Below are 20,212 nucleotides of genomic sequence, written 5' to 3'. Positions count from 1 at the left end.
TCCTTCCATCCTCATACGTATGTTGTGGTGCACTTGATTTCTCACACTTTATAATCTCATATTTTTCATTAGGATGAACAATTCTTATTCCATAAGGAATAAGTGTTAATCAAACTTTTTTACATTAATTTACATGATTTTTTTTCCATTTATTTTTGAATTGATCATTGTTAAATTTTTTCCATAAATAAGAATGAACCTGGAGAATAAAATAACAATTGTGATGGCTAATATTTATGAAGCATTTATTATATAACAGGCACAGTTATAAAGTCCATAACAAACCTCTGAAGTACTCTAATTATGCCCACATTACCATATGTGCATCACATATGCATATAAAAGGATCTGGTTAGAGTGAGTTGGTTAACATAGTGGAGAAAGTGAGGTCAGGGCTGTTGGTCAAAAAGAAGTACAGCTGAATCCATAATGTATAAATCTTTTATAAGTAAAAGAAATCCACACATTATCTCTGAAATGAAGGATAAATAAACAATGCACACACATTAGTGTAAACGTTTATAATGGCAAAATTTTCAATATTTGACAAGCAGGTGGATACTATAAAGCCAATAAAATAGTAACAATGATTTACAGAAAAAGAATATCAAAGGCTGGTTATAGTATATCATAATCACACTTTGTTTCAAAAACAATGAGATAAAGTCTTAAAGGGTTTGCTCCAAGTTTGACAGTGATAATCCATGATTGAGAAAGCTATACATAACCATATCTATTTTGATGTTCTTATTTACATTTTATGGAGGGGAAGTTGTTTTGAAAAATGAAGAGTATAATATTTATAAAAGGAAAGTAAAAGTCTTCCAAAAGGTTCAGATTCATCAGATAATGATAGATAATTAAAGTAACAGTTACCTACTATAAACAGTGTGAGACAGCAATAGGAGCATGTGCAAATTTAAAAACCACTGATCTGATATCCAAGCCTCATACGAACAAAAATATAACAGCATCAAATAGCCAATAAGAAATATTAAAGTAGACAGAGTTATTGAACAATGAACAGTGTTAGGATAAGGTCTAGGGGAGGGAAATGCTAAACTTAGACTTTCAATAAATAAAATCATTTTGAGATGGATCAGTAATTTTCAATAATACATAAATATTTAAAATTTAAAGTAGCAGGGCTAACACGAAATTAATCTTTTGATGTTTAAAATAAAGAAAAAATACATTAAGTGTGTTGTTTAAATTTTTAACATTCATGAGTAAGAATTTTTTGAAAGTAACAAAAGAGTGTAGCTAAAGATCTTAAAACATTTATTTTATTCAGAATAATCTTGATTTTTCTTTCTCTATATGAACTCCCTTAGGCTGATGAGCTTATGAAACACACGTAAGGCATTTGTGCTTTAATTACATTTGACATGATTTTCATTGGTTTGAATTTTCTTTTGTCATGTGTTGAAAGTCCTTTCTTTACCATATAATTTCAATTCATAAGTTTCCAGTTCACAGTTTCTCACCACTAGGATTTTTCTTATGCTGCTGAAAGTTCTGAACCCCTCTGAAAAGCCTTCCCACATTCCTTATATTCATAACGTTTTGCACCGTTATGAATTCTCTGATGCTGAGTAAGGCTCCAGCCACCATGAAAAGCTTTCCCACATTCCTTACATTCAAAAAGTCTCTCACCAGTGTTTTCTCTGGTGCCTGTTAAGAGCTGATCCACTATTGAAGGACTTTCCACATTCTTTACATTCATAGGGTTTCTCATCAGTATGAATTAGCTGATGCTGAATAAGCTTTGAGCCACTTCCAAAGGTCTTCCCACACTCCTTACATGCATAGGGTTTCTCCCCAGTGTGAATTCTCTGATGCTGAGAAAGCTCTGAACTACTACCAAAGGTCTTGCCACACTCCTTACATTCATAGGGTTTCTCCCCAGTATGCACTCTTTGATGCTGAATAAGTTTTGAACCACTTCTAAAGGCTTTCCCACATTCCTTACACTCATAGGGTTTCTCACCTGTGTGAACTCTCTGATGCTGAGTGAGGTCTGAGCCACTGTTGAAAGCTTTCCCACATTCCTTACATACATAAGGTTTCTCACCAGTGTGAATTCTTTGATGACGAGTTAGGGCTGATCCAAAACTAAAGGTCTTCCCACATTCATTACATACATATGGTTTCTCACCGGTATGAGTTCTCCGGTGCCTAGTAAGAGCTGAACCACTACTAAAAGCCATTCCACATGATTTACATTCATAAGGTTTCTCACCAGTATGAATCCTCCGATGCTGAGTAAGGTTTGAACCACTGCTAAAAGTTTTCCCACAATCCTTACATTCATAAGGTTTCTCACCTGTGTGAATCCTTTGATGCCGAGTAAGGGCTGATTCAAAATTAAATGACCTCCCACATTCCTTACACTCATAAGGCTTTTCACCACTGTGAATTATCTGATGTCGAATAAGGCCTGATCCAAAACTAAAAGCCTTCCCACATTCCTTACATGCATATGGTTTCTCACCGGTATGGATTCTTTGATGGTGACTAAGGTTTGAACCACTGCCAAAAGTTTTCCCACAATCCTTACACTCGTAAGGTTTCTCACCAGTATGTATTCTTTGATGGTAAGCGAGGTTTGCACCACTACCAAAGGCCTTGCCACAGTCTTTACACTCATAAGGTTTCTCACCAGTATGAATTCGCTGATGTCGAATAAGGACTGATAGAAAAGTAAAATCCTTCCCACATTCCTTACATTCAAAGAGTTTCTCATCAGTGTGAATTGTCTGATCCTTGGTACTGAAAGTGGGCATGTCTTCAGGACTGTCTGAAATGTCCTTCCCGAGATAGCTCTTTTCTCTCAAACTGGCTTTTCCATTCCCAATCACCTCTGAAACTTGAACACTCAATGATGTGCTTTGTAAGTCTTTCCATTATCTCCCATCAGGATGATGCTATTCCATAAATATCCTTTTTCAGAAATAATTTCTTGTTCTCAACCTTGATTCACAGTCTGAAAAAAAATATAAAAGCAAACATTCACTTTTTCTTGTGTTCTGGGAGAAATGAAACTTTTATAATAGATATGAAAGACTTAATTGAAATTAACTCTCATAAAAAGTGAGTGGCTTATACAGTTTTCAAATATGATTGAGCAATTTGAGATACAGTTAAGGAAAACAGAAGGAGAAAATGTCACACTATAAAGGAGATAGTTAGAAAAATAGATTAGGTCAATTATTCCTAAACAGTGATCTAGATAAAAAATCTTTTGCAGAATTAGGGAGTTTATTAAATATACAGATGTCCTGGTCCCTTCCTGATTTTTAGAGGATGAGTCTAGCATCACATATACTTATAAATGAGTTATCATTATACCAATTTCATAAGTGTCACTGGAACAGAAAGTAAGTCTGAGAGGAAAAGTCTGGGATAGTCAAGTAGCAAACACAATTTGCATATAAAATAGAAAACGGTATCCCAGATGTAACAGTTTCCAGATGAGAAACTATTGCTGAATGAGTACAGAATAAGTAATGGAGAAGGAAGATTATTCTGTAGTCAGAATACAGTTTGTTTACTTCATTTGATAAAAGCAAGGTTTGCTTACAAAATCTATGAGGCTAACCTTAACAGAAAAATTAATAAAAGAAAACTCAGTGAGGACAGTAGGATAATTAACAATCTAAAAGTAGATTTACTTTAAAGGTAAAGCCAGAGAAAAGAGAATAAAGGAGTTACTCTGATACCACCAAAGATTACAAGGATAAAAACAAATGAAGATGGTGTTAGTCATTCTCCACCTTTTTTACTGCCTGCATCTTCAACCTGATATCCCCCATAACAGGAGGTATATAAATACTGGACTTTTCAGTCCTCCAAATGTACAAGACTTTATGCCCCACCACAATTTCATCTGTCTGAAATGTTATCTCTCTTTTCCCTTCAACCATTGTCCTTACTCTTAGCATTTCAAGTTTCTGCCTATCGTCCAGGTCTCTGCTAATTGGCATATCTTAATAGATATTTCCTGAATGTTCGGTCTTAATTATGTACATTCCACATTTTCAAAGCACTTCTTTGTTCCTTCATTTTTTTTTTGGTAGTGGGTAATTATACATTCATCTCTTATAATTGCAATTTCATGGTTTTATTTAATGCTGTTTAATACAATACAGCCAAGTATCATGAAGGCAAGAATAATGTGTTATTTAATCAACTTGAATCTCAGTGCATACAAAAGGATGAATACATTTATTAAATGGCTAATACATTAAATAACATTTTAAATTTCCTAAAAATAAGAGTTCTTCAGAAAGAGGGCATACTTTCTCTAAAAAATGGTATGTAGATCGTATGCAGTAATCCCTGCCCTTTCTAAGGGAACCTTTTTACTGACAGGAGGTTTTTTTTAAAAGGAACAAGGGTGGGCATAGCATAACAGGTTAAAGTACCTGCATCTCATATCAGAATGCCTAGGATTAATTGCTGCCTCTGCTTCCAACCCAGCTTCCTGCTAATACACCTGGGAGGAGCAGGTGATGCCCCAAGTACTTTCACTCCTGCCACCCATGTGGGAGACCTGGATGGAGTTCTGGAAAACTGGCTTCGGCCTGAATCAACCCCAGCTCTCGCAGGCATTTAGGGAGTAAACCAGCAGATGGAAGACCTCTTGCTCCGTTTCTTCTCTCTGTCCCTCTGTCCCTCTGCCTTTCAAATAAATAAATATTTTATAGAAAAGTAATATACAAAGTAAAAGTAAAAGAGAATTTTAGAGAAAAATTTGTACACAAAACATTTGAAGCTAGAAAGCATAAAGATAAATGATGACTAATTTAACAAATCGAAGAAAGATGAAAACTAAACTAAAAGTTAAGAAAAACTGAAAAGGAAATAATTTACGCTCCAGAACCACAAAATGGTTTATGAAATGGAGGCACTAAAAGTCGGCCAATCACATTAGGAAACGTACATCAGTTTCTTATCAACCAATCTAAAATACAAATAGATTACTACCTAGTAAAGATAGGACTCCCACATTCACAGAAGCATTATTCACAGTAGCCAAGATACGGAAACAACCTAAGGATCCATCTTTGAATGAATAAAGAAATTATAATATATAAATATATACATTTATAAATGCTATTGAATGATACATCAGAGCTAAGCTTCATGCAGGCAAGAATAATGTGTGTGTGTATATATATATATATATATATAAAATTATATTCCACACATGTGGATTTATGGTATGTCCTTAGTTCTTAGGAAATATCCATCAAATGTAAAATGTAAGATATCCCCAATTTATTTTCAAATGATTCAGGGGAAAATATATGTGTGTGTGTATTTTCAAAGACAGAGAAAATGTGGAAATACGTTACCAATTCATGAATTTAGGTGATGGGTACTATGGCCTTAATGTTTGTGTCTCTCTAAAATTCCCACATTCAAATCTAATCTTCTAAACGATGGTGTAAGAATATGGGACTTTGGAGGCCAGCACCATGGTGCAGCAGGTTAAGCCGCTGTCTGCAGTACTGCATCCCACGTGGAAACCAGCTTGAGTCCTGGATGCTCTACTTCTGATCCAGCTTTCCGGTAATGTGCTTGGGAAAGCAGCAGAAGATGGTCCAAGTCCTTGGGCCCCTGAACCCATGTGAGGGACCTGGACGAAGCGCCTGGCTCCTGACTTTGGACTGGCCCAGACCTGGTTGCTGCAGCCAACTGGAGAGTGAACCAGTATATGGACGATTTCTCTGTCTGTGTCTCTCCACTCTCTAAGTTTCAAATAAATAAATAAATCTTTAAAAATAAAAAAAAAAAAGAATATGGGACTTCAGAGAGGTGATTAGGTCATAAGGACAGTGGGATGAATGCAGAGCCCTCATGGACGGGATTAGTGCTCTATGACAGAGGCCATTGAAAGATACCTTGTCCTTTCTACCATGTGAGGACACAGAAAAGTTGTAAAAAGCAGGTTGTCATCAGATATCAAATCTGCTGGCATCCTGATTGTGGACTTTGGAGCCTATAAAACTCTAAGAAATAAATTTCTAAGCTATCCAGTTTATGGTATAGACATAAGAAACTATGACAATGGGCATACAGTATTCACTAGACTATTCTTTCAATTGCTCTCAATGATTAAAACTTTTCAATTAAAACAGAAAAAACAGATTTTTCTTGGAAGTAGCATTCAAGAAAATTTCCCAGAACTAGAAGAACTCAAATATCTACATTTAAGGGGTCAACTTGGTTCTTAGCATCAAGAATAAAAATGATTCACACTAAGATATATTTTCATTAGACTGTAGTACACTGGGAACAAGGAAAAGGCTCTTAAAAGTTCCAACAGGCCAAAAATAAAAATAGGATACAAACAAAAGATCAGGAATGAAAATGGCTTTGGAGTTTTTAACCTCAAAATAATCTTATAACCTCAAAATAACCTCATAATCTCAAAATTCTGAAGGAGAATTTACCCGCTGTGGCATAGTAGGTAAAGCCGCCACCTGCAGTGCCAGCATCCCATATTGGTGGTGGTTTGAGTCCTGGCTGCCCCACTTCTAATCTAGTTTTCTGCTATGGCCTGGGAAAGCACTAGAAGATGGCCCAAGTTCTTGGGCCTCTGCACCATGTGGGAGACCTGGAAGAAGCTCCTGGCTCCTGGCTTCGGATTGGCTATGTAACTCTGCCTTTCCAATAAATAAATCTTTAAAAAAAATTCTGAAGGAAAGTATTTCCAGTGTCAAATTCCATACTTTGCCAAAGAAATAATATAATGATTGTAAAATCATTTTCAGATATACTAGAACTCAAAAAAATCTGATTTTCATTCACCCTGAGCATGCCATCTCTATCAAAAAGGAGTAAGCCAAGAATAGGAAAACATAAAATAAAGAACAATATGGAAGGATACTGAATATTTTTAAAAGACAAATTCTAGGATAATAGTTGTATAAGCAGTTGGCAGACCAAAAAACCAAAAGATTATGGGAAGGATATTTCCAAACACAGGAAACTGACAGAACATATTAGGAAAAGACTGTGTCTCTGGTAGACTTGGAATGCAAATTAGTGATATAAGAGGGGTTTTCAAAAGTACATGGAAGGCATGTATTATGAAAATTATGTATGGCTTTCAAAAGATTTTGCATAAAAATAAATTTATTTTAATCCCATTTTCCAAGAATATTTTTTAAATTTATATATTAATCTGGGGGAGAGCGAGTGGGTGAATTCTCACTCACTGGTTCACTCCCCAGGTCCTTAACATCAATCCCCAGCTGGGTCTGAAGCTGAAATCTTGGGGAGTTCAATTCAGATCTCCCACATAGGTGGCAGGAATCTACTTACTTGAGCCACTACCACCGTCTTCCGAAGCCTGTATTAGGAGGAATTTGGAGTCAGGAGTGGCAAGGCGTAGCAAACCCAATTATTCTGGTATGGAATGTAGGTGTCTTAACCTGTAGGCCAAATGACTGCCCCTGGACAAATTACATGGAGAGCAAAGTTAACAACACTGCAAACATGATTTATATTTCAGCTATGGATAAAATCCATATAAAAAAACCACAGGAGAGGAGATTTGCAAAAATATCTGTCAGATAACTAGCATCCCATATAAAGATCATTCTCAAATCACAAACAGAAAGCTAAGCAAGAGAAAAGAAATCACTAAATAAGCAGAAACAGATCTGTTTATGTAATAAAGAACATGACAAGTCTTTATCCAGAGTTATAACAGAGGTTCCTAGTGCAGAATTTCTAAAAACTCCTTGGAATTTTCCAAGTGACAGAAATATCTTACTATTAGATCATATTTGAGTTTATACTAATAAATTGACTCATGACGCACCCCTACTACACAGTTAGTTGGTCATCAAAAACATTTAGAGCCAGCCTAATCTCTGAGGAAGCAGTAGGTCTAGAGATAAAATTCAGGGGCCGGCGCTGTAGTGCAGCAGGTTAAAGCCCAGGCCTGAAGCACCAGCATCCCATATGGGTGCTGGTTCTAGTTCTGGCTGCTCCTCTTCCGATCCAGCTCTCTGCTATGGCCTAGGATAAGTGAAGGATGGCCCGGGTCCTTGGGCCCCTGCGCCCATGTGGGAGACCCAGAGGATGGCCATTGAGGCTATTTGGGGAGTGAACCAGTGGATAGAAGACCTCTCTGTCTCTACCTCTCTCTGTAACTGTCTTTCAAATAAATAAATAAATCTTAAAAAAAATTTTCAATTATATGGCCTATCACTAACCAATCATTTCTGTATAATGAAACTCTAGTGAAAACTTTAGATTCTAACACTCAGCAGAACTTGATAGTTGGTGAACATACTGGTGTGATGTACCAGAAGGGGACATGCTCCAATTCCACAAAGGAAGACTGCAGAACCTCATGCTTAGGATCTTTCTGGATCTTGTTCTACATGTCTCTATATTTTGTTGTTCCTGACTTGTATCCTAATCATCTATCTAAGACTATAATTTTCAGGATAGTGCTTTCCTTAGTACTGTGATCACTGTGGTAAATTACTAATCCTGGGAAGGAGGCAGACATAGAAGCCCCCAGTTTTGTAGCCAGTTGGTCTGAAGCAGTGGCAGATTTACTGAGGACCAGGTGGGCTCTTAAACTGAACAACACTAATTCTGGTGGTTAGTGCTGGAGCTGAATTTCAATACACCAGATGGGGTTAAAACAGAATAACATATGCTGTTCACAGATTGGAAAACAATATTGTCAAGATGGCAATACTCCCCAAAGTGACCTACAAATTCAATGCAATGGTTAGCAAAACTTCAATAGCCTTTGGAAAAATGAAAAGGACAACTGTCAAATTCATATGGGACAGGAATAGGTCCTCAATAATATTGAAAAGAAAAAAATAAACTAGCAGGACTCACTCCTCCCGACTTTAAAACTTATCACAAAGCTATGGTAATAAAAATAGTGTGATATTGGTATAATGACAGAAATACAGATCAATGAAACAGTACCAAGAATCCAGAAATAAATCCAAACATCTATGGGTAATTGATTTTCAACAAGGATTATAAGTCCTCCCAATGGGGAAAGAAAAGTCTCTTCAACAAACGGTAATGGGACAGACAACCAGATAAACACAAGGAAGAGAATAAACTCAAACATCTATCTATCTTACTCCTTATAAAACATTAACTCAAAGTGAATCAACAATTTAATAGAAAAGCTAAATCATAAAAGTATTTCATGAAAATATAGGGATTTGTAAATCTTCATGATCTCAAATTTGGCAATGGAGTCTTAATTTGACACTGAAAGAATAAGAAATGAAAAAAATACATCAATCTGAATTCATCAAAGTTTTGTGCTTCTACTAGGTATAAGGTGTTTTTATGAGCTGATGGCTGCACAATACTGTTAATACATTCAATACCACTGAATTATATACTTTAAAAAGGTTAACTTTTAGGCCGGCGCCACGGCTCAATAAGCTAATCCTCCACCTGTGGCGCCGGCACACCGGGTTCTAGACCTGGTCAGGGTGCAGGATTCTGTCCTGGTTGCCCCTCTTCCAGGCCAGCTCTCTGCTATGGCTCAGGAGTGCTGTGGAGGATGGCCCAAGTCCTTGGGCCCTGCACCCACATGGGAGACCAGGAGAAGCACCTGGCTCCTGGCTTTGGGTCAGCACGGTGTGCCGGCCGTGGCGGCCATTGGAGGGTGAACCAACGGCAAAAGGAAGACCTTTCTCTCTGTCTCTCTCTCTCTCTCACTGTCCACTCTGCCTGTCAAAAAAAAAAAAAAAAAAAAGTTAACTTTTTCTTACGTGAATTTCACCTAAATCAAACAAATTTGAAAAACAGAGGGGCCGGCACTGTGGCATAATGGGTAAAGCTGCCACCTGCAGTGCCAGCACCCCATATGGGCGCCAGTTCAAGTCCTGGCTGCTCCACTTCCAATCCAGCTCTCTACTATGGCCTGGGAAAGCAGTGGAAGATGGCCGAGTCCACATGGGACACCTGGAAGAAGCTTCTGGCTTCGGATCAGCAGAGCTCCAGCCATTGCAGCCAATTGGGGAGTGAACCAGCGGATGGAAGACCTCTCTCTGCCTCTCCTTCTCTCTCTGTGAAACTCTGCCTTTCAAATAATTAAATAAATCTTAAAAAAAAAAAAAAAAAAAAAAAAAAAAAAACAGAAAATCAGCCAACTGAAATGAAAATATGTTCAGTAAAGGTGATAATGTAAATTAAAACCCTAATGAGTTATCACTAAATATGCTATAGAAGCAAAAAGTATGATGATTCCAAATGTTAGCAGAGGTGTGGAACAGTAGGAAAATGTACTTTATTGAAAGTAGAAACTCATACAATCACTTTGAAAAAGAGTTTGCCACTATCTAGTTTAACATGCATATTCCCTGTGACTCAGCAATTCAGCAACTATGAAAAATATGTACGAGAATGTGCCTAATAGTTTTTAACAGCAGAAATGTATACAACTCAATTATGTACAAAAAATTATATTGGATAAAATATACTGTAATGTAGTCATAAAATTTATGAAACAAAATGAAATAACACATAGCAGTGACAATGAACAAGATACATCTAAACTCTTCAACATGAATTAAAATAATATTAAAAGAAATTGGGGTAGGCATTATGGCATGGTGAGTAAAGCTGCCACCTGTATGGGCACCAGTTTGTGTTCTGCATGCTCCACTTTCAACCCAGCTCCCTGCTAATGGCCTGAGAAAAAAAGCAGAAGATGGCCCAAGTGTTTGGATCCCAGCCACCCAGGCAGGAGACCCGGATGAAGCTCTAGCTCCGGCCTAGCCTAGTACTGGCTGCTGAGGCCATATGGGAAGTGAACCATGATGGAAGATTGTAACTAACTGATTTTCAAATAAATTAATTAATTAAAAAAAGTAACAAAGATTCATATATAATGATTCAATTTATAAAAAGTTTTAAAGCAGGCAAGAAAAGGATATTTTGGAAAAATGAAAAAGACAATTGCCAAATTCACATGGGATATTTTTTAGGGAAAAATAAAAAGTTGGGAATTTTTTAATAGTAACAGAAGAGAGATTTAAAAAAAAATTTATTTATTTATTAGAAAAGCAAAGTTACAGAGTAAAGCTACCACCTGCAGTGCCGCCATCCCATATGGCACTGGTTCGAGTCCTAGCTACTCCACTTCCGATCCAGCACTCTGCTACGGCCTGGGAAATAAGTAGAAGAAGGCCCAAATCCTTGGGACCCTGAACCCACGTGGGAGACCCAGAAGCCTCTGGCTCCTGCCAAAATCCAAAAGGCTAACAAATTTTAGAGTTGGTAAGGGATTTCACAAAACTGTAAGAAATAGACCAGACAACAAGAGCTACTTCTGCATCTCTTACACACCAACAAAAGCAGAAAAATAACATGTATGTAGACAAAATTATAAAAATGGACTGAGATTTTAAGCAATACCTATAAATGGCAATGCCATTCCTTTGAAAAGATTTATTTATTTATTTATTACAGTTAGACTTACAGACAGACAGAGAGAAAGCTCTTCCATCTGCTGGTTCATTCCCCAAATGGCCGCAAGGGCCAGAGCTGTGCCGATCCGAAGCCAGGAGCCAGTAGCTTTTTCTGGGTCTCCCACATGGGTGCAGGTCCAAGGACTTGGGTCATCTTCTACTGCTTTCCCAGGCCACAGCAGAGAGCTGGATCGGAAGTAGAGAAGCCAGGACATGAACCAGTGCCCATATGGGATGCTGGCACTGTAGGTGGAGGTTGAGTTCACCACAGTGCTGGCCCCAGCAATGCTATTTGTTATGAACAAAAAATATCAATTTTGTAAAGGTAACAATTTACCCACATTGATCTATATAGTCAATGCAATTATAACCAAAATCATGAATTTGTCATGGACCTCAATAAGATGATTCTCTAACTCATATGGAACAATAAAGAAGCAAGACACTCCTTAAACTAGAAAGATATGCTTTATCAGATGTGAAGACTTATTATAAAACAAATAAATAATTGGGCTGGTGCTGTGGCATAGTGGGTAAAGCTGCCGCCTGCAATACCGGTATCCATATGGGCGTCAGTTCGAGTCCCTGCCGCCCCACTTCTGATCCAGCTCTCTGCTGCAGCCTGGGAAAGCAGTGGAAGATGACCCAAGTCCTTGAGCCCCTGCAACCATTTGGGAAACCCAGAAGAAGCTCCTGGCTCCTAGCTTCGGACCGGTACAGCTCCAGCCGTTGCAGCCAATTGGGGAGTGAACCAGTGGATGGAAGATCTCTTTCTCTGCCTCTGCCTCTCTAATAAATAAATAAATAAATAAATCTTTCTAAAAAAGAAACAAATAAGTGACTAAAGCCTTGGTACAGGAATGGAAAAACAGAACTGTGACACATAAGGCAAAGCCAGAAACACACTCAAACAAATACAGAAATTTTTATCAGACAATCCTGGCGTTGTACAACAGTGAAAAAAGAGATGGGCCACTCAAGAAAAAACAAAATGCTAAAATAATTATATATCCATATCTAAAAGATCAATATGGATTAAATGAGTCACATTTAAAAAAAATTTTTTAAAGATTTCATTTATTTATTTGAGAGGTAGAGTTACAGACAGTGAGAGGGAGAGACAGAGAGAAATGTCTTCCATCCATTGGTTTACTCCCCAAATGGGTGCAATGGCTGGAGCTGCGCCGACCCAAAGCCAGGAGCAAGGTGTCTCCTCCCAGTCTCCCATGTGGGTGCAGGGGCTCAAGCTCTTGGGCCATCTTCTACCACCCTCCCAGGCCACAGCAGAGAGCTGGATCAGAAGAGGAGCAGCTGGGACTAGAACCAGCGCCCACATGGGATGCCAGCGCCACAGGCAGAGAATTAACCTACTGCGTCACGGCACTGGCCCCATGAGTCACATTTTTAAAAAGTAACTTTAAAACTCTTGGAAGACTGTGTGCCAGTTATCAATTTATTGCTCTAAGCTCCAAATTCATCCTTCATATCCTTTTCACTACATAAAAGTGGATACGAACAATTTAAATATTTTTCCTTGGCCAGAACAATGTTAAGATTTGTCAGTCGAGATGTGTGGAAGATACTGCAGGCTAATCCTTCCTAGTTCTGGTGCGCTTGCCTGGCAGGATTCCCCAGGACAGCAGCAGCTAACACTCAACTGTTTTTTTCTGGGGATTTTGCAGCAATGGTAAGACAACTATCTTTATCTTGGAGGGTGGACTTCTGGCAAATTCTGGAGGGCAGATTTCCATTAGGTCCTACTAGTGCAGCAAATGGCAAAGAAAGAACTTGGGTAAGGAAAGTGAAGCAGTTAGGGTGCAAAATTAGGGATATACTCACTTTCAGATGCCAACTCCATATGTATGACAGAATTAAGAATGATGAACTTAGGATGTAAAATCGGAGGTGTTCACTCTCAAGGTAATGCAAGGGTAGAAACAACACCCGAGATAGAGTGCTTCTACATGCCTTACTTCCCTCACCTTAGTCCTAACCCTCACCACAGCAATGATCTGCCATTCAGTGAGCCACACCTATGCCATATCCAACAAGTCTGGACCGCAGCCCTGGGAAAGACTCTGTTGGGGGCTCTATTTCACCATTAGGAACAATGATTGTTCTTTATATCTGCTATACCAATGACATCTACAGGTCTCTCTATTTCTTAGTAGCCAAACCTTTGTCATTATATTCACAGTATGGATAAAGATTTTTATATTAAATTTTCCCAGTTCAAACTACTATGTGTTTTCTGTCTCTTGATCAAATATTGATTCTAACAAAATTGGTCCCAGGAGACAGAGCTGTCAAGACGAGACTTGGGGATTAGTTTGGCCATGCTTTTTAGCCATTCCTTAAATCTCTGTTGCAAAGAGTTGTTCTTTTTACTAATATTTTTATATTTAAATACAGTGTAAAGCCATGTCAATGGTTTTGGGGTACTAGAAATGGATGGGCTGCAACCAATCTGTGGTTGATTTTGATATAGTGGCAACTGAAACACATGTCCTGGAAGCCAATTAGTTGTATGTGACCATTACGGTAGTAATGACCATTTATAAGTACTGCTGTATAGGGTGCACTCACTTGCCTCCTCTTGAGAACTTAACAAAGAAAAATTGGCAAATTCAGATCTCTTAGCTCAAGTCTGAGAACAAGAACATTTCCATGAAAATCCTAGAAGAATCTCCCATTCTCGTAGTCACAAGGGCTGATATAGCTAAAAATCAAACAGAAAATTGTTCAGGCAGCTGAATTATGACGACAGTTGATGCTCAGTCTTGTCATGCTTTTCACATGAAAGTTAGGGGGATGACTGCTAAAGAATGAGGTACTGAAATAGGGAATATGGACATCTGGTTGGGACCAATCTAACCAACCAAACTAACCATCTTGAACCCCTTAAGTCGCTTTGGAATTCTCTTGCCAGAAATAATTTGCAGTTCAGTGTCTAAAAGACAGTCTTCCTCTAACTGAAAACCCTAACATCACCAGGAGCTATATCTTCAGGCTATGATCATTCTCCTGACCCATCAGAATCATTCTGTTGCCACTAGATCTAGGTCCGATCTCAGCATAATACAGGGGCGGTACTTACTGTGACCCAGGAAGAAATAACTTCCTTACTATCTTACTATGCTAGCTCTGCAATACCAAAATGCACACTGGCTGGCTTACATAACAGTTCTGGAAGTTAGAAGTTCAAGATCAGAGTATCAACAGGTCTGTTTTCTTCTGAGGCCTCCTTCCTTGATATGCAGAGGTTCACTTCTTCGCTGTATGTTCATGTGCTCTTTCCTGTGAGAGTCCCTGATGGATCTTTGTGTGTCCACATTTTCTTTCTTATAAGAACATTAGATAGGATGAGAGTTTACCCCAAAAGCCCTGCTTTATATTAGTCATCTCTTTAAAGCCCCTACTTCCAAATACTGTCACATTCTAAGGTACTGGGGTTTAGGCTCTTCAACATATGAATTTGGAGGGTACACAATTTAGCCTCTAACACTCACTAAACAAGGGCTGTGAGAGCAGAGTGACACTGCTGTAACTGTAGCTTTTTGTATCATTTTAACTTCTGGAAACATTTTAATGCTTTACACTCATACAATCAAATAAACAAGAGATGGAGTGACATCAAACAGAATACAAACAGAAACAAGTAAACCTAAATGTACTTCAAATGAAAAGCACAACCATACTGAATGAGGGGAAAAGCAATCCACCTAAACCTGAACACATTACTTTGATACAATCCCTCAGTTTAAAGACAAAGAACTATAAATACTGAGCTCTGCTTACTATGTTTGATTTTTAATACAGCATAGGTTAGCATTCTAAAACTATATGCTAACATACCTTATAATTAAAGAAAATAGTAAATAGAATGAAAACGGGCCAGTGCCAGGAGCCAAGGTTCAGTAGGTTAATCCTCCGCCTGCGGCACCAGCATCCCATTTGGGTGCTGGTTCAAGTCCCAGGGGCTCCTCTTCCGGTCCAGCTCTCTGCTATGGCCTGGGAAAGCAGCAGAGGATGGCCCAAGTGCTTGGGATCCTGCACCCATGTGGGAGACTGGGAAGAAGCACCTGGCTACTGGCTTCAGATCGGCACAGCTCCAGCCATTGCACCCATTTGGGGAGTGAACCAACAGAAGGAAAAACTTTCTCTCTGTCTCTCCCTCCCACTGTCTGTAACTCTACCTCTCAAATAAATAAATAAAATCTTTAAAAATAAAAAATTAAAATTAAAATTAAATACAAGGAAAACAAGGAAAGCCAGATTTTTAACTGAAGATGGTAAATAAAATTGTGGAACACATTGAGACTAGAAGAAATGCTGTAATCCTACCACATATATAGATCTTCATTTCTCAATATTCTTCATTGCCAGGAAACAGCTTTTTAGAGAAGTGGTTCATTCCAGTCTGGAACTAAGAGAACCGTATTTAGGAATGAGGATGGAGTATCTCATCATCCCAGGATGTAAAGAACTGTTCTGTGTTGTTGAGAGAACTCCAAAGGATACAGAAACCAGCCTGAATGGGTCCCAGTGGCCAAATCCTGGAAAATATTCTATTATCTCTGTAGTTTCACTTTTAGTATGTATCTTAGAGAAATATTATACATAGAAGCTCATTGGACCATTGTTTGGAACAGTGATAACTATATAAAATCTAAATACTTAAAAATCAGAAAATTACTAAACACACCATAGTATTATAAAATATGGTCTTTTTTTTTTTTTTTTTTTTTTTGACAGGCAGAGTGGACAGTGAGAGAGAGACAGAGAGAAAGGTCTTCCTTTGCCGTTGGTTCACCCTCCAATGGCCGCCGCGGCCGGCGCGCTGCGGCCGGCGCACCGCGCTGATCCGATGGCAGGAGCCAGGAGCCAGGTGCTTTTCCTGGTCTCCCATGGGGTGCAGGGCCCAAGCACCTGGGCCATCCTCCACTGCACTCCCTGGCCACAGCAGAGGGCTGGCCAGGAAGAGGGGCAACCGGGACAGAATCCGGCGCCCCGACCGGGACTAGAACCCGGTGTGCCGGCGCCGCTAGGCGGAGGATTAGCCTAGTGAGCCGCGGCGCCGGCCATAAAATATGGTCTTACACGAAGGAACTGAAGTGAGGAAGTGAGGTAGCTCCATACTATGTGGATAATTCTACACACAGAATGAAAGGCAAGTTTCAGAACAGTAACAGTAAGTCAATGCGTTAGGCACTGTTCTAGGGGTTCACGAACCCCTTCACTCTTTGAACCAACTATCTATAATGTAGTTACTTTATTTTCCACATTCTGCAGTATTCACTTATGATCTTCTTTGTATAGACATATTTTTAAGGGACAAAACCCTATCAGACACACACTGACATGTGTACATACTTAAATGCATGAGACAAAAATAAAAAGGATGAATAACTGGTAACAGTAGTTACCTTTCAATAGATTGAGGGACTGTTGTCACATGGGACTTGAGCCTATCTATAATATATAAATCATTTTCACAATAAAAATATATAATTATGCATGTGATTATAATTTAGGTAAAAAAAATTTAACCACTAGGAGATAGTCATTGTTTATAATGTCAATAATTTTTAAGTAAAGTATGTTCAACAAAAGGAGTTTGATGAAATGGTAACACCAAAGGGCTATTACAACTCATGGTAAAGATAAATATTAATGACAAACACAGCTGTTCATTTGTATTTTGGCATGATAAAATCAGTAACAGGTCAGTAGCCACAGAAGAATCTAATTAAAAAATAAGCATTTATGCTAACAATTTGACAGTAGTTATCTCTAATTTATAGAATTATAGTAACCTCTGGTTTTTCCTTATGCTTCTCTATGATTCCTAAGTGTACTATAACAAGGAATTCTTGAAAGGAATAAAGACTATGGCAATCTTCAAGAAAAAAGTGACATATTTGATCAGGTATTCAAAGATTTTAAAAAGAATCTAAACATGGTACAGGTAGAAGCAGAGACATAAGTCGATGAAATGAAAAAATTTAAAAATATAACACAAGCTATTTAAATAGTACATCACTAAGTAGGCAGTACAAAGTAAAGGCAAAGGGAATAAGTTATTAAATAAATTATATTGGAATAATACTGGGTAAATGAGAAAAAATTGAATTTAGATTACTATTACACAGCAAAATAAATTTAAATGGAGTAAAAAGCTATTTATATAAGAGAATTAAAAGACACAATCCTAGTTGTATGGAGCAAAACTTGCATAGAAGATTCTTTGGGAAAACCAAACACCTTTATTTAAATGCTTTATACTGTAATTGCCATAAAGGGCCTAAGAATGGGAAGTAAGGAAAAAAGAGAGCTCACAATTATCAAACAGTGGATGAGCATCAGGAGTTCTACACACACCTTATTTCAATCTTAACATTTGCAGAAAGATATTATCTCTCATTCAAATATTAAGCAGCTGAGATCAGAATTTATTACAGAGGGATTTATATAAGTAAAACAATTGCCGGCATCCCATATGGGCACCTGTTCTAGTCCCAGATGCTCATCTTCTGATCTAGCTCTCTGCTATGGCCTGGGAAAGCAGTAGAAGATGGCCCAAGTGTTTGGGCCCCTGCACCCATGTTTTAGACCTGGAAGAAGCTCCTGGCTCCTGGCTTCTGGCTTCGGATCGGTGCAGCTCTGGCCCTTGCGGCCAACTGGGGAGTGAACCAGTGGATGGAAGATCTCTCTCTCTGCCTCCTCTGCCTCTCCTCTCTCTGTAAATCTGACTTTCAAATAAATAAATAAATCTTTAAAAAATTATATACAACTTTTTCCAACATAGTCAAGACTTGAACTGAAGGGTTGATGAGAACAGATGGCAAAGATGTAGGAACAGAAACTACTTGACAGAGCATTGCGGTACAGGGAGAGGAAAGGAAAGTTAAAAATGAAGTGTGATGCGTAGAAGACAGAGAACAAATCAGACCTGACTGGAATAGATATTAAAAATATTAGACAGTAAATATCTTTATCTAAATCAGTATCTAATCTTCACACCCTCTAGATCTAAGAGAGCTATTTCAGAAGGCTAAGAATAAAACAAAGTTGAAGCAATAATAAAGAACTGGAGACAGCAGAGACTGGAAGGACACCGTGTATGAAGAACCTTTAACCTGTCTTTCCCAGGCAGTTACCAGTAACCTGCTTGTTGACTCAAAAGTTCAATATACCTTGGGCTTATCTGAAGCCCAATAAAGATTTGAAGGAGAAATTATAAGCATGTTTCTACTCAACTCCAGGCCGAAGTTAGAGGTTCAAAGAAAGGAAAAAATGTGTATATAAATGGAATCCAAGGTTTAGAGGACATCAGAAAGGGAATTTTCAAAACTTTTCTCTCCCACCCCTCTATCACTCTGTGTTTTAGAGAGGCACAGAATCAGAATTCAAATTTTCTTCATTGGAAATTTCAGTACCTTTGAGATTTAAAATAGTCATGTTTTACTTTTATAATCAGAAAGAAACAGTATTTTTAAAAAAAAAAAAAAAAAAAGACAGCATAAAGAAAAATTAAACTCATGAGACAAATTAATCAGGGGAGTTCAGGTATGAGGGAGGAGGGAAAGCTGGGGTTCGGAGCCCTCACATTTCCTCCCAGAGGAATCGGCGGGGGTGGGGGTCCCCTGGGGAGCAGGCACTTACAAAAGAAAGCAAGAACAGGGAATTTGAGGAAACCACAAACTACCTGGCCAGTGCCCCGCGGACGTCCAAAAGCCATTCTTAAGCCATGCTTTCCCCGCGTTGCCGGGAGGCCTCTCCTCCAGCGCGGCCGAGCTGGGAAGGGAGAGCAGAGTCAGGAACCATCGGGCTCTTCCGGGAGTCAGCTCCACCGGGACCCGAGCCCGCGCGGCTGAGGCGTCACCGCCTGCCCCCTGGGGAAGGAGGTCCGAGCATGGCAGACAAGCGCAGGGCCACCGCAGCTGGGGGCGGAAGCTGCCCCTGGGCGCACCGAGCCCTCCTGGGACCGAGGTCCCACAGGCACAAAGACGCCACACACCTACGCTGGCAATACACACAGTCGGTCACAGGCACCCCAGACCCAAACACAAAGGGGTGCACACGGCCACACGATCGCACCCTCCGTGGGGACAGAGGGCCCACAGCCACCTCGCAAACTCCTGGGGGCGCAGAGGACAAATTCACAAGCACCCTTCACCAACAACATCACAAACGCACGGGGAAACAGCCACAGATTTCAGTCAAGGCGTCCCTACGCCCAGAGTGTAGCAGTCACACACGCACAGAGCCGCGGACCCGGAAGCTCACTCTCGCCCACACAATGCCAAACCCGGTCACGCCGCGAAAAACTCCAGTCACTCACGCACAAACCCTAATTGCAGCGCAAGTCCGTGTCCGGTTACACTTGCGCCCACCACGGAGACGCAATCTCCGCTTCTCAGCCCGCTCCTCCACACACCCTGCAAAGGCCACGGGTTCCGGAGACGCCAGTTCGCATCCGCCTCACCTACGCCTCCTGCGACGGGGTAAGTTCCGCTCCACTCCAGCCGGCACAAACCGAACCCAGCCTTTACAAAGCCTTGAGTCGCCTGAAGAGCCCGCCCTCTCTTCTCGCGGGAGGAGCGCGGGGCCCGGGGGCCTCTGGGAGTTGTAGTCCAGAAAGCGACAGGTGGCTTTTTCCCGTGGCGGGAACCCTGAATCCGGCCCAAACCGGGGGAGCTGTTATTGGGGTTTTCTGGGGTTCTCAG

The 20,212-nt window shown here is 39.6% G+C and overlaps 1 protein-coding gene across 1 annotated transcript; it reads right to left on the bottom strand.

The window, feature by feature from the left end:
- Positions 1 to 1,264: 1,264 nt before the first annotated feature.
- On the bottom strand, positions 1,265 to 20,009 carry LOC100347048 (uncharacterized). The gene is given in 7 exon segments (XM_089319288.1): positions 1,265 to 1,515; positions 1,517 to 1,664; positions 1,666 to 2,796; positions 2,798 to 2,986; positions 15,828 to 15,909; positions 19,192 to 19,280; positions 19,924 to 20,009. Coding segments are annotated over 4 exon segments (1,431 nt in total). The 5' UTR covers positions 2,908 to 2,986; positions 15,828 to 15,909; positions 19,192 to 19,280; positions 19,924 to 20,009; the 3' UTR covers positions 1,265 to 1,473.
- Between the last annotated feature and the right edge of the window lie 203 nt (positions 20,010 to 20,212).

This window comes from Oryctolagus cuniculus, chromosome 18 (genome assembly GCF_051225735.1).
Source record: "Oryctolagus cuniculus isolate XC-2025 breed Fujian yellow rabbit chromosome 18, ASM5122573v1, whole genome shotgun sequence".
Lineage (NCBI taxonomy): Eukaryota > Metazoa > Chordata > Mammalia > Lagomorpha > Leporidae > Oryctolagus > Oryctolagus cuniculus.
Note: the sequence above shows the minus strand (reverse complement) of the source record. Positions and strands in the feature narration are given on the sequence as shown.